Here is a 12,703-nt window from a genome sequence, read left to right on the forward strand (position 1 = left end):
TAGGTTTAAGGAAACCTTTAATTGTTGAAGGTGTAAACAACAAGACAGTAGGTAGTGCTCGGAAGAGGCTGGACACCTCTCTGCTGAACAGTGTTAGCGGTCACTGTGAGGGGGCTGATGCTCTTGGACCATCTGGCTCTGTCCTGGAAGCCATGTGAAGGCTGCTGGTGGGTAGGTGAAGGCAGTGCAACTGCCCCCTCTCTCACTTCCTTGCCCAGGAAGATGGCCACTTCCTTCTGCTTGCCTCATCTTGGTCACCTGGACTTCCTCAGGATGAACAATTCACAGTGAATTGGGTGTTCGAAAGAGCTGGGGCTGTGGATGCCCCTCAGAGCTGGCACTGGAGGGCTCTATGGTACAGTGTGCCAATAAGCAACTTCCTGCCATACACGGAGGCCACAGAACTGCCCTGCAATACGGAACCATTGTTGGCATAGACTGTGCTCACTGTGGGCGTCTCAGAAAGAATGTTCTGGATCCGAAGCACCTGCATAGAGAGAAACATAGCCGGCATCAGCCCCTGCCCCGCCCACCGCCAGCCCCAGCCGAATCAGCCTCTGCCTCACAAGGAAACAATAGCTTTCAAGGGCATCTAGCATTAAGATCCCCAAAGGGGAAATGCTGACCCCCCTCTCCATGCTCCACGAGCACCCCTCACACATGCGCGATCCTACAAGGGCGAACCCCGCAGAGTATCCCCATGGAGGTGGTGCTGACTGCAGGGCCTTCCTAAGGGAAGGAAGGCTCCCAGGGGCCTGGGCCAATGGGCGGGCCTAGACCAGCGAGAGGGAGAAGGGAGAGGATGGTAAAAGCTCACCTGGGAAGCAGGAGGGTTACTGGGGTCATAGATCAACAGCTTCAGGCTGTCGGGGTGACAGCCCACCCAGAGGTCTCCCGTGGAAGGGTCGATGGACAGGTTATCCACTACTGTATCCAGGGGGAGCACCTGCCAAAGGAAGATGTGACCGTGTCTACCCAGGATGCACGAAGTCAGGCAGCACAACTCAGAGATGCTCCTTTTTAGCTGCACGTGTCACGGGACATCCTGATGACTGCCTTGTACCCAACTGGCTCCTGGGCTGAGCTACAAGTATGTCCTCTCCCTGGGCGTGGCCATGACGCCACCTCACAGTACCTTGGGGGAGGAAATGACAATGGCCATCAGCTCTTGAGGACAGACAGAGACTCACTGTGCAGGTGAGACTGGCCATGTTCCAGGAGCAGAGAGGACTAGCCACCTTGAATCAACTTCCCATGAGGGTTTGAGCCTCAGGACACAGGGGGCTATCGGGTTCTCTCCTTTGGCTCATCAATTTTCCTTTTTCTTTCTTTCTTTTTTTTTTTTTTTGGTGAGGCAATTGGGGTTAAGTGACTTGCCCAGGGTCACACAGCTAGTAAGTGTTAAGTGTCTGAGGCCAGATTTGAACTCAGGTAGTCCTGAATCCAGGGTCAGTGCCTTATCTACTGCGCCACCTAGCTGCCCCCTGGCTCATCAATTTTCATTCTTGGAGCACAGATCCCTGAGCCTTTTGCCTGGGGCAAGCTCACTGGAAGCGCAGATTCAGTCATCAATGCCTGGTGACCTTGGACCAGAAGCCAACACCCTGGCACCCCAGGGCCAATGCTGAATGTGTGTGTGGGAGAGGGGAGGGGCACAACCTTGAGCTCTGTCAGCACGGCCACTAAGACAAGGCCTTCCCTGGACACCGCAGGTGGTGTTAGGCATGCTGGGCATGTGGCTGCGAAGGCAGGACCCTCCTCCTGGCCCCTTACCTTCACCTGAGCCAAGCTCCAGTTGGCGAGTTTTTCCATGACGTGGATTTCATGGGCAAGACTATCTGCAACATAGACGTACCTTGACAAAAGGGACACGCTTGTTAAAGGTGGGATCCAGGAAAGCCGCGCCTGGAGCTAGAGCCCACGGCCCACGGGGAGCTGGTCCCTGAACGATAACCTCATTGGTTTCTTTGGTAATCAGGTGTATTTTGCTCAGTGTACTGTGAGGCCCAGGATGCTGACAAGATGAACATGGGCTGGAGAATACCAAGGCGTGCTCTGCCCACTGGCCGCTCCCGCTCGGGTTTTGTTTCACGAGCAGGACCAAGAGATGGCTGGGGAAGTGCTGGGACCCCGTCAGGGAAATCTTATTAATAACCAGGACGACCTCGACACCTCCATGGTGCTTGGGGAAGCACTTCTGTGACCATCCCCTTTGCCCCTCGGCCTCTCTGCTCTAGAGAGGGGCTCTGAAGGGAGGATGAGGCAGAGGTTTGGGGTTACACGCGGATTGTTTGCTCTTAATTCCCTGAAGCATTTTCCCCCGCTCTGAGCCGTTCCTGTGCACCTGGACCAATGTCCATTTTGTGCTCGGTGTCTGTTGTGACCCTGAAAATTAAGGTGGCCACAGGACAGTTCTGTCTGGCCACAAAGGGTGCCCCATGCCCCGCCTGACCTTGGGCATCCCCTCATCCCCTTGTTGGCCTCTGAGACCTCAGTGCAGCTTCAGCCCTAGGCCTCTGTGGATCTCAGGGTCACCTCAAGGTAGCCTCTAGCTCACTGCATCTTTGAAAAGTGAGATGACAAAGAGAAGGCCTTTAAAAACCGGGAGCCTAAACCCTCTTGATGTCAGGGAACTAGGGGTCTCCAGGGGCCTGTTTCTTGGGGTCTGGGCCATCGGGCAGGCCTGGGATTTCCCTAAGGGCTCAAAAATCCCCACAGGGCCAGCCCAGCCTTACTTATTATCTGGGGACATGTTAATGCCGTTGACGGAGTCGAAGCCCTCGGCCACCACGCGGACGTCCTCAGGGCTGTAGTAAATGACATTTGTCCAGTGCAGGTTCAAGTACACCTCCAGATACTTTAAGAATATATCGGAGAAATAGTGGCTGTTGGTGGCATAGAAATGCTCGGGGCCCACGGCTACGATGTCACTCACGCTGAAAGAAACAGAAAAGTGGGGGCAGCTAGATGGTGCGATGGATAGAGCACCGGCCCTGGATTCTGGAGGACCTGAGTTCAAATCCAGCCTCAGACACTTGACACTTAGTAGCTGTGTGACCCTGGGCAAGTCACTTAACCCTTATTGTCCTGCAAAAAAAAGAATGAAAGAAAAAGAGAGAGAGAAAAAAAAGAGAGAGAAAGAAAGAAAGAAAATAAGAAAGAAAGAAAATGAAAAAAGAAAGAGAAAAGTAAGGCCAGGAAACCAAAGCCTGGACCTTCGCACTGGGCAGGCTGCACAGGCTGCTGGTCATTCCTGGCAACAACTGATGTCGGGGCCTCCAGCAAGGCCAGGATAGCTCAATGCATGCCAAAAGTGGAGGCAAAGAGGCAGGGAGAGTTGGGGGGAGGTGAGAGGGGGGACGAGGGCCCCAAGAGCTCCAGGAGGTGCCAGCCCTCCCCCACCCCCAGGGCTGCTCCTGAAGCTTTGGGAAGGAATGAGGAATAGGAGGAGTTGGGACATGCAGGAGGTCTAGGGGAACATGCGTGTCAATGACCATCTCCAAGTGAGGGCGGGATTATTCTTGGCCGAGGCCAAGGCTCCTTGGCTCCAGAGGAGCAGGAAAGGCTGTTACTTGCTCAACTGCCCACACAGGGAGACTTGTCCTCTTGCATATAAGGGAGCAAGAGGAGCCATCTCCTGGGGTTCCTGCATCCAATGGCTGGAACCCTCTGGGGCAGAGTCAGCCTCCTGTCCAAAGCCAGTCAAGAAACACGGCTTAAGTGCTTCCTGTTGTGCTAAAAACTGGGGAGGGCCCTAAAAGAATACACCAGCCACGAGAAGCTCCCGGGGGCCCACTTCAGTCTTGCCAGGGGGCCACGGACCAGGCAGCCGGATCCCCGGATTTCCTCTCCCCCAGTGTGGCTTCAGGTGTATGAAGTGTTGTGCACGGGCTGCCTTTTGTTTTCTAGGGGGGCTGGCAGGCCAGCATGGAAGCACCTATTTAGAGGGCACTGCTCGCTGAGCACAGGAGGGGGCAGGGAGGAGAGCACCACCTTGTCTCTTGCCTGCGATAAGGCCCAGGAATCCCCGAACTCAACAAGACCTGGAAGTCTGGCACTGTCCCAGCTGCCTGCCCCTGGAGCTGGTCATCAATGTCCTTCCAGACTGGTGCCCAGAAGTGGCAGCTGATGGGGGGGGGGGGAAGGAGACACACACACACACACACACACACACACACACACACACACACACACACACACACGGATGAGGCGGAACAAGATGCTGGTACCTTGGAAGGAGCTCATGGCGGAGGGTTTTCAGGTGGAAAAGGGAATTTTCTTCTTCTTCAAACTTAAAAATTTCCACTGTGCTCTTGAACTCAGGGTGATTTGCAACAAAGAGATACACGGTGTCATCTAAGACAAGGACAAAGTGTGGTGGCTCAGAGAGGATGCGGTCACACCCTCTGGATCTTGGCTCTCTGCTCTGTTCCTGACTCTGCTCTCTGTTCTGCTCTCTGCTCTGTTTCTGACTCTGCTCTCTGCTCTGTTTCTGACTCTGTTCTCTGCTGTTTCTGACTCTGCTCTCTGCTCTGTTCTCTGCTCTGCTCTCTGCTCTGTTCCTGACTCCGTTCTCTGCTCTGTTCCTGACTCTGTTCTCTGCTGTTTCTGACTCTGCTCTCTGCTCTGTTCCTGACTCTGCTCTCTGCTCTGTTTCTGACTCTGCTCTCTGCTCTGTTTCTGACTCTGCTCTCTGCTCTCTGCTCTGTTCTCTGCTCTGCTCTCTGCTCTGTTCCTGACTCCGTTCTCTGCTCTGCTCTCTGCTCTGTTCCTGACTCTGTTCTCTGCTCTGTTCCTGACTCTGCTCTCTGCTCTGTTCCTGACTCTGTTCTCTGCTCTGTTCCTGACTCTGCTCTCTGCTCTGCTCTCTGCTCTGTTCTCTGCTCTGCTCTCTGCTCTGCTCTCTGCTCTGTTCTCTGCTCTGTTCCTGACTCTGCTCTCTGCTCTGTTCTCTGCTCTGTTCCTGACTCTGTTCTCTGCTCTGTTCCTGACTCTGCTCTCTGCTCTGTTCTCTGCTCTGCTCTCTGCTCTGTACCTGACCCTGGGACTCTGCCCTGTAAGCAGGCACATCCAGAGGGTTGCCTCTTCTGGCCCCAATATCCCCAAAGTCGGCCTGGCTTTATGATGACTCTGTTGGCCTGTGATAGTCTCCACTCTTCACTTACAAGAATTCCTGAATCCTCCCATTCTCCCTTCAGTTCAAAATCCAGAGGTTCCCGTGCCTCGATGCCGAGTGTTATGCCAGGGAGGCTGGGCACATGCTGGGAATAGCCTGGGCAATTCACAGAAATCACTGGGCGGAATCCAAACCAAGTGGGATAAGACACGCTTTGGGAGCCTGGCACCAAGCAGTGGCAGAGCTCATGTGGGCATCAGCAGAGGACAGCCTCTGGGGGTGCCTGAGGCCTTCCCAGGAGGGTCTCCCAGGAGCCCCCTCCTCAGCTACCGGCTTGGCGGCAGAGAGCTCCCGTGGACCGCCGGGTCACCGAAGGCTTCCTTAGCTCTTACCTTGGTCAATGAACGTACTGATGCCGTGGGGGTTAAAGGAAGACAAGTCAAATCCGCGGCTCACTCGCAGCTCCAGGGCCCGCGAGCTGTCCCTGTTCAGATCCATCATTAAGATTCCTCCAGGCTTCTCGGGGGCAAAGCACTGCATCCCAGGAAACTTGAAGCCCTGGTGCAAAAGAGCCCCGAGCTCATGAGGCCTTGTTAGGCTGGACGGGCCAGAAGACGCAGAGCCACAGGCTACTTGGGGACTGAGGGGGACAAACCCAGGAGCCCCCTAGCCCCTCACAAGGGAGCAGGAGACTGCAGGGCAGAGCCATGGGCAGGGGGGCACTAAGCACAGCTGGAAACAACCCCTAAAAAGATGGCTCCTCCTAGGTCCTGAGAAGAGATCTTATACCCTCAGGACTGGAGAAAAGGGTGTCATGGGAGGGACGAATGTGCCCTCTCCACCAGAGGGCCTCCTAGAGGTGGGGCAGGTGTGGGGGAGGGTTCCTTGAAGCAGTGGCTTAAGACATGGCTAAAACTAGGGAGCCCAGAAGCTGGCCCCAGCACTGGGAGGATGGCATCCCTAAACAAGGCAGGGCTCAGGGCATGGGGCACCTGGCCTCAGGGAAGCCCCAGAGATGCCGCTGAGCTTGTGTCCAGCCAGGGACTCACTAGGAAGGGACCAGCCCCTGGCTCTGGCCCTGACCCACGGAAGGCAGTAAGTCTGGTCCCGATGTTCTCAGAGGCAGAGAAGACACTCACCACGCTAAGGAAGGCCAGACCATTGGGAAGGATTTCGATGTCTTCAGAACCCGCTTCTGGAAAGAGACATTTGGCGTAATTACACGCGTGCAGCCTGTATCTGATCGCTTACTGCTGGTGCGGGGGTCAAAATGTGAAATCAAAACGTTTGTTAGAAAAAACAAGAAAACAAGGAAGCAGAGATACCCTTGGGGCTCGGTGCTCCAGGCAGCCTGGGGCCTCCCTCTGGCAGGATGGCCTCACGCCCAGGTTAGGCCTGGGGAAGACCACAGGGCATCCTGTCTGGCTCTCTGGGCCTTGGAACTGCTGAGCCTGGGGTGGGGGGCAGAGCTGGGCCCCTTGGGCCCAACTGGCTTTAGGCCTGAGCTCACTCTTGGCCTCAGTCTTTGCTCTGGTCCTCCCCCCGCCCAGCCCTGGAACTGAGAGGCAGATCCTGGCAAATGGGCTCCTCTGGGGTGGGGCTGGCTTTCAGGGGCTGGACAGTGAGGGACTGACCGTTGTTCTACCCATGTCCACAGCAGGACTCTTGTCCCCAATGTTTCCAACCAGCTGCTGCCCAGCCCTCCCTTGCCAACTACCAGGAACAAGGGGACTAACTAGCTGATGCTGCCCTCGCTCCATTTCCCGCAATACCTCTACTGTTAGCAAATTGTTTGTTTTCTACCACCATCTTCCTCCCTGTAAATCCCCTGACTGCTCCTGGCCCTGCCCTCTGTGGGCGAGCAGAACAGGACAACGACTGGGCCATTCCCAAGTCTTCTTCTCCAGGCAAAATGTCCCCGTTCCCTCCTCCTCCTCCTCCTCCTCTGACTGAGGTCTTCCTCTGGGCTCCCAGTGAGCCACTGAAGAAGCATTTACTGCTAAATGGCAGAGCTGACAGAAGGGAGCGTGTGGTCCATCCAAGCTGAGGCCCTTGGCTAGCTCAGGCATCTCCTTCTGCCGCTGTCCAGCCCACGCTCTAACCAAGGCAGGCAGTGTACAACAGAACCACCCTCCCCTCGGTCTGACAGAGGCAGGAGTGGTGCTGCCTCTGTCAATAAGAAAGTACAATTTGGAGCCTTGGCCAACAACCTTGAAGCCATCGCGGCGCTCTTAGGAGCGGGGTAATCGCTGCTGATGAGGGCCTCTCTCCTGGATGCACGCCTGGAAGGGCGTGTTACAGTGCCCAGGGTCCTTGCATCCCTTTCCACTCTTGGTAAGTGGACTGAACAGCTGTGGATCCAGACTCCTAATGCTGCAGGAAGCACAGACTGGCCACAAAAGAGACAGCTCAAGACTAGAAAGGAACAGTTAACAGTGATATTTGAGGTATAGCCACAGCCTTGGCTCTTCTACACTCCCAATGGATGAAGCCAGAGGTCCTAGGAGACCTCCTCCACAATAAACTCTTAGAAAATCCCAACGTCTAACAGTTATGTTCCAGAGGGTGGGGGATGGGAATAACCCTGCCTCATACATACCTACACCTCTGATCAAGTGGCAATTGGGAAGATCAACAGGTTCGACTTCTCTGGAGGCATTAAGGCGATTCCTGTGAAGGTAAACCACACATCAGCTGATGAATATTCACCCGTGGGCTCTTGTACCAAGGAGAGCCAAGCCCCAAAACTGCCCACTGTGGCTTTTTTAAAATGAGGGCTACTCCTATATTTTCTTTCTTTCTTTTTTTAAATTTTTATTTTTTTGCAGGGCAATGAGGGTTAAGTGACTTGCCCTGGGTCACACAGCTAGTAAGTGCCTGAGACTGGATTTGAATTCAGGTCTTTCTGACTTCAGGGCAGCTAGGTGGTAAAGGGGCTAAGTTCAAATCTGGCCTCAGACACTTACTACCTGTGAGACCCTGGGCAAGTTGCTGAGCCCAGTAAGCCTCAGTTTTCTCATCTGTAAAATGAGCTAGAAAAGGAAATAGCAAACCTTTCCAGCAGCTTTGCCAAGAAAACCCCAGCCGGAGTCGGGAAGAGCAGGACAAGACTGAAAGGCCTGAACAATAGACTTCCTGACTCCAGGCCCGGCCCTCTCTGGCAAAACCACATAATGCCCAAGTACTGGCAGGGGCTGTGCTACCCCATATCTCCTGCCCTTTGTTGAAAATTAAATATAGTTCTTATCTGCCTGTCTCCTATAAAAGTAACAAACAGATCAGAGAAATTAATGTTATAATATCTCCTACAAAAATTAATAATAATAATAAACAGGGACATGTCTTCCATAGAACAAAACCAGAGGTGCAGCTAGGTGGTGAAGTGGATAGAGCACCAGCCCTGGATTCAGGAGGACCTGAGTTCAAATCTGGCCTCAGACACTTAACACTTACTAGCTGTGTGACCCTGGGCAAGTCACTTAACCCCAATTGCCTCACTAAAAAAAAAAAATTAAAGAAAATTAAAAAGCCGCTCCATCAAATCCAGGGGATCCAGACATTCATATTAACACCCTCCTGCTTACTGCTATATCCCTATGACTGCTAGCCCTCTACAGGCAAAGGCTGTGTCTCCACCCAAACCCCAATAGGCATGAGCACAGTTAATAAATGAGAGGGCCCCAAAGCTTGGCCCACTTGAGTCCACTAAGAGGTCAGGATGTGCTCATGTCTGTGTGTATGTGTATAGTGGGGATCCTGGCTGCCAGGGCACTTCCCAGTCATTTCCCACAGTCCACAGTGGGCCCCTGAATGCCACACCCAAATGGAGGGAGAAAGGAGGCCATAGTCCCCTGCGTCCATCTCCCTGTGCCCCTTGGAACAGAGAAGGAAACTGGCCCTAGAAGATCAGAGGCTCCCAGAAGGGAGGGGCAGCATCTGGGGCCTGCTAAGGGTCTCCAGGCCTGGGAAGCTACAGCAAGAACAGCGGGGTCATAGAACCTTCGGCCACAGTACTTGGTCCAGAGAAGGGAATTGGCCAAGGTCTTGCTGATACTTCGGGAGGGGCCCGACCCAGAAGCCAGGCAGGATCCCTGACACCCATTCCTAAGCTTTTTTTTTTTTTTTTGGTCCTAGGATTTTTGCTCCTCCCCTTCCCAGCCCTGGCCAGAAACAGCTTTTCATAGTCACTTTGCAAGTCAGCCTTCTGTGGCCCCTACACGCCAATGACTAGCATCAATGGGGCACACTTTAAACTGGGGCCTGAGGGAAGTGGAGCAGGGAGCAAGGCCTGGGGGCTCGGGGACAGTCAGAGATGTTCTTCATCAGCACCCTAGAAAAATCGTTGAGACAGGAGCAGGCTCCCCGGTCGGAAGCAACACAGATTACAGATTGTGTGTGTGTGTGTGTGGGGGGGGTCTCTCCAGCGGCTTTTGTCGAGGTGGGGTGGGGGTAGGAGAGGAGAGTGGTCGAGATAGAAGCCGGGGAAGGGCCCTGGAAGTTTCAAGGCCAAGTTGCAAAGTTTCTGGGTTGTCACTACCCAACTGAGAGCAGATGTGCAGAGGTGGAGGGTGGGGGACACTCAGGGCCACGCCCTCTTCAGCTCTGCCGGCCAGTTAACTAGGAACTATGTGACCCATTTCTTCAAAAGGGGCTGAGTTACTGGCATCCGAGACAACTGGACAAGGCCGGCAGAAGGAAGAGCCCAAGGCGGAGCCACCCAGGCCGCCAGATCGTTGTCACTCGCCCTCTGCCCAGCGCCTCCGCCCAGTTCGGGGCGCTTACGGGCTAGTCCGTCCTCACGGGAGGAAGGGAAGTTTCCAGACTCTCACTCTCGCGCTGCAGCTCTCTCCTTCGCCCCCCTGGCTGATGAGGATTGAAGTGGGTTTGGGTAGGGGTGGGGGCAAGAGAGGAAAGTGGGGGCGGGCATGTGAGTCCCGGTACGTTTCCCCCCCCCCCCCCCCCCAGCCGTTCCGGGCTTCCCACGCCCCAGGCCTCGGCATTCAGCTCTCAGTCCGTGCGCCTAGGGCGCACAGAAGCCCACTGGAGCGCACGCACTGTGCCCGCCCTAAGTCCCCTCTCACCTGAGCGCCACAAACCTCTCGCCCAGCAGCGCTAGAGCCAAGCCCAGCGCAGTGAGAGCCACCAGCCGCGCCATGGCCGCTCCTGGCCCTTGCCTAGCCCGGGGACCCCGCCCTCTGCCCGCCTCCGCTGTCCCTCGGCTCCCGGCTCCGCCTCCGCCCGCCCCGGTTCCCGGGCTCGGCCGGTTCCTTGAAGCTGCCAGGAGGCCGGATCCTAGGTCCCTGACTTGGCCCCGGACAGCACCACCCATCTCCTGACCCCCAACCACTCTCCCTTTTCTCCGCCCCCATCGCCTTCTCCTTCTGTCTCCGCCTCACCTTGCGACCCTCCTTCCTTCCCAGTTCCCTCCCTCCCTCTGCATCTGCCTCTCCCCTGCTCCTCCTCCCCGCCCTCGCCTTCAGTAGGTCTCCTCCCCCACCCCCTCACACCAAGTCTTCGGCCTTTCCAGCACCATACAAACCCGAGGGTTCCCTCCAGGATCTTGTCCCGACGATCCCCTCCCCCAAAGGGCCTCCCAGAGCACCCTGCGTCCCGCTGGGGCCCCCTTGTTACAGTGAGACCCAGTCACCTCCTGGGATGGCAGGCAGAGCAGGAGGGAGGAGGGAAAAAGGGGGTGGCTGTACTTTCTGGGGCCTGGAGTTACTTTGGGCTTTAAAAAACACAAAAAAACTTTGTTGGATTGGAATGAATTGCATAACCACTGCCCCGCCCCCATCTCCGCGGGTTTTCCCACACATCCCAGAAGGGAAACCTTGTGCCTAACCCACATCTGAAAAAGTTTCGGGGAACTCTGGACTTACTGAAGTTCCTCTGGGCAGACTCCCCCCCCTTTCCTCCCTCCCCAAGTGGCTGAAGTTTAATAGGGTTCTTTTCTTCCAATATGGGGAAAGATTAACCTGCATGTGACAAATACCACTGATGACCTTGGTGGAGTGAATGACTCCTGGAGATGACTGGAACCCCCCACCTCGCCTCCCCCCCTGCTGGCTCGGCCAAAGCGGGCTTCTCCAAACTTCCGTGGCCCTGGGGCAACTCCAGACTACTGCATCCCCAATAACTTCCTCCAGGTGGGGACACAGCACACACGATGGCACACGTGCCGGGACCAGCACCTCTGGGGCATGTCTGCAAACTGTCTTTCTGGAGTCGCTTTTTTTCAGAAGCAACATCTTGTCCTTCCATCCTGGACAACACTTGTGTTCCCAGTCTTTCTTCTATGGAAGTAGGATGTTTGGAGTCACAGATAGTTGGCTTCTATCCTGGAATGTTTGGGTGTCAGTTGTATTTTGTTTTGTTGTTTTGGGTCAGAAGTGCCACAAACCTCTCCCAGCTCAGCTCCGTCCCACTGTTATGCAACTGCTGCATGTGTTGCTATTTCTCACACGTCTGAATGCTCCTGAATGGACAGCCACTTGCTAGATGATGATACCTGAACAAGTCATTTTTGCTGAATGTTGGTTGTCAGAATTTGAATTCAAGTCTTTTGCTGTGCTATTGTATGGCTTAAGAAGAGCTCTGGCCGTGACTCCCCTTCTCTTTGGAGCCCTGTTTCTGTGCATGTTCCCCGTCTCTTAGGCTTCCAGGAAAGGAAAAAAAATGCAAAAAAAAAAAAAAAAGATGCAAAGGGCATCTTTCCTTCCCTCTTCTCCCCTACCCCCCAAGCAGCACAGACACATTAGGACACATACTCCTTTAGGTGGGTCCTGGAATCCGTCTTTGCTTCCTTTTTTTCTTTCTATTTCTGTCCCTTAGCACTGGTCACTGGCTTGTGAATCTGAGAAATGGGCTATCGCAGGATTATTGAACTCATCTTGAATTCTAGAGTTTCTGAATTTGGGATTCAAAGCCTCAGCTGATTAAAAGGAAGAACATTTCCCTAACATTATGCTTTTTTTTTCTTTTTTGAGGCAATCAGGATTAAGTGATTTGTTCATGGTCACACAGCTAGTAAAAGGTCTGAATCTGGATTTGAACTCAAGTCCTCCGGACTTCAGGGCCTGTCCTCTATCCACTGCACTACCTAGCTGCCCAAGTGGATAGAGCACTGACCCTGAAGTTGGGAGGACCTGAGTTCAAATCTCACCTCAGGCGCTTACTTGCTGTGTGACCTTGGGCTCACTTAACTCCCATGCCTTAAGCATCCCGAGCCATCTCCATTCATCCTGATGTCTATCTTGCCTCTGGACCCAGATGTCTCTGGAGGAGAGAGTGAGGCAGGTCACCTTGCACAGCCCTCCCTCACTTCAATCCAATTCACTGCAAGTCATGATATCACTGCCATGTCATGGTCTTCTTCAAGAAGGAAGGACAAAGAAGAACAAGAAGTATTGCTTACGCTCAATATTTTTTCCAACACTGTATATCTGCTAACTGCATTATTGTCTGGGTATTAATGTGGGCACTTGGGAAGTGATCTCTAGACAAGATGGCCACTCAGGCCTTGAGGGGCTCTGTCTTGCTTCTTCAATTGAAAAGGAAGGAGGTGAGGATTGGCGAGCGTGGTTGTGC

The 12,703-nt window shown here is 54.2% G+C and overlaps 1 protein-coding gene across 1 annotated transcript; it reads right to left on the bottom strand.

Moving 5' to 3' along the window:
* On the bottom strand, positions 1-10,431 carry LOC122729897 (serum paraoxonase/arylesterase 2-like). The gene is made up of 9 exons (XM_043969030.1): positions 10,198-10,431; positions 7,716-7,786; positions 6,256-6,311; positions 5,509-5,674; positions 4,230-4,356; positions 2,736-2,936; positions 1,774-1,855; positions 818-946; positions 1-487 (listed from the first exon to the last, which is right to left on the bottom strand). Exons 1-9 carry the CDS (start codon positions 10,269-10,271, stop codon positions 329-331), a joined length of 1,065 nt encoding a protein of 354 aa, XP_043824965.1. The 5' UTR covers positions 10,272-10,431; the 3' UTR covers positions 1-328.
* Positions 10,432-12,703: the final 2,272 nt, after the last annotated feature.

The sequence above is a fragment of the Dromiciops gliroides genome, chromosome 5 (assembly GCF_019393635.1).
Source record: "Dromiciops gliroides isolate mDroGli1 chromosome 5, mDroGli1.pri, whole genome shotgun sequence".
Taxonomy (NCBI): domain Eukaryota; kingdom Metazoa; phylum Chordata; class Mammalia; order Microbiotheria; family Microbiotheriidae; genus Dromiciops; species Dromiciops gliroides.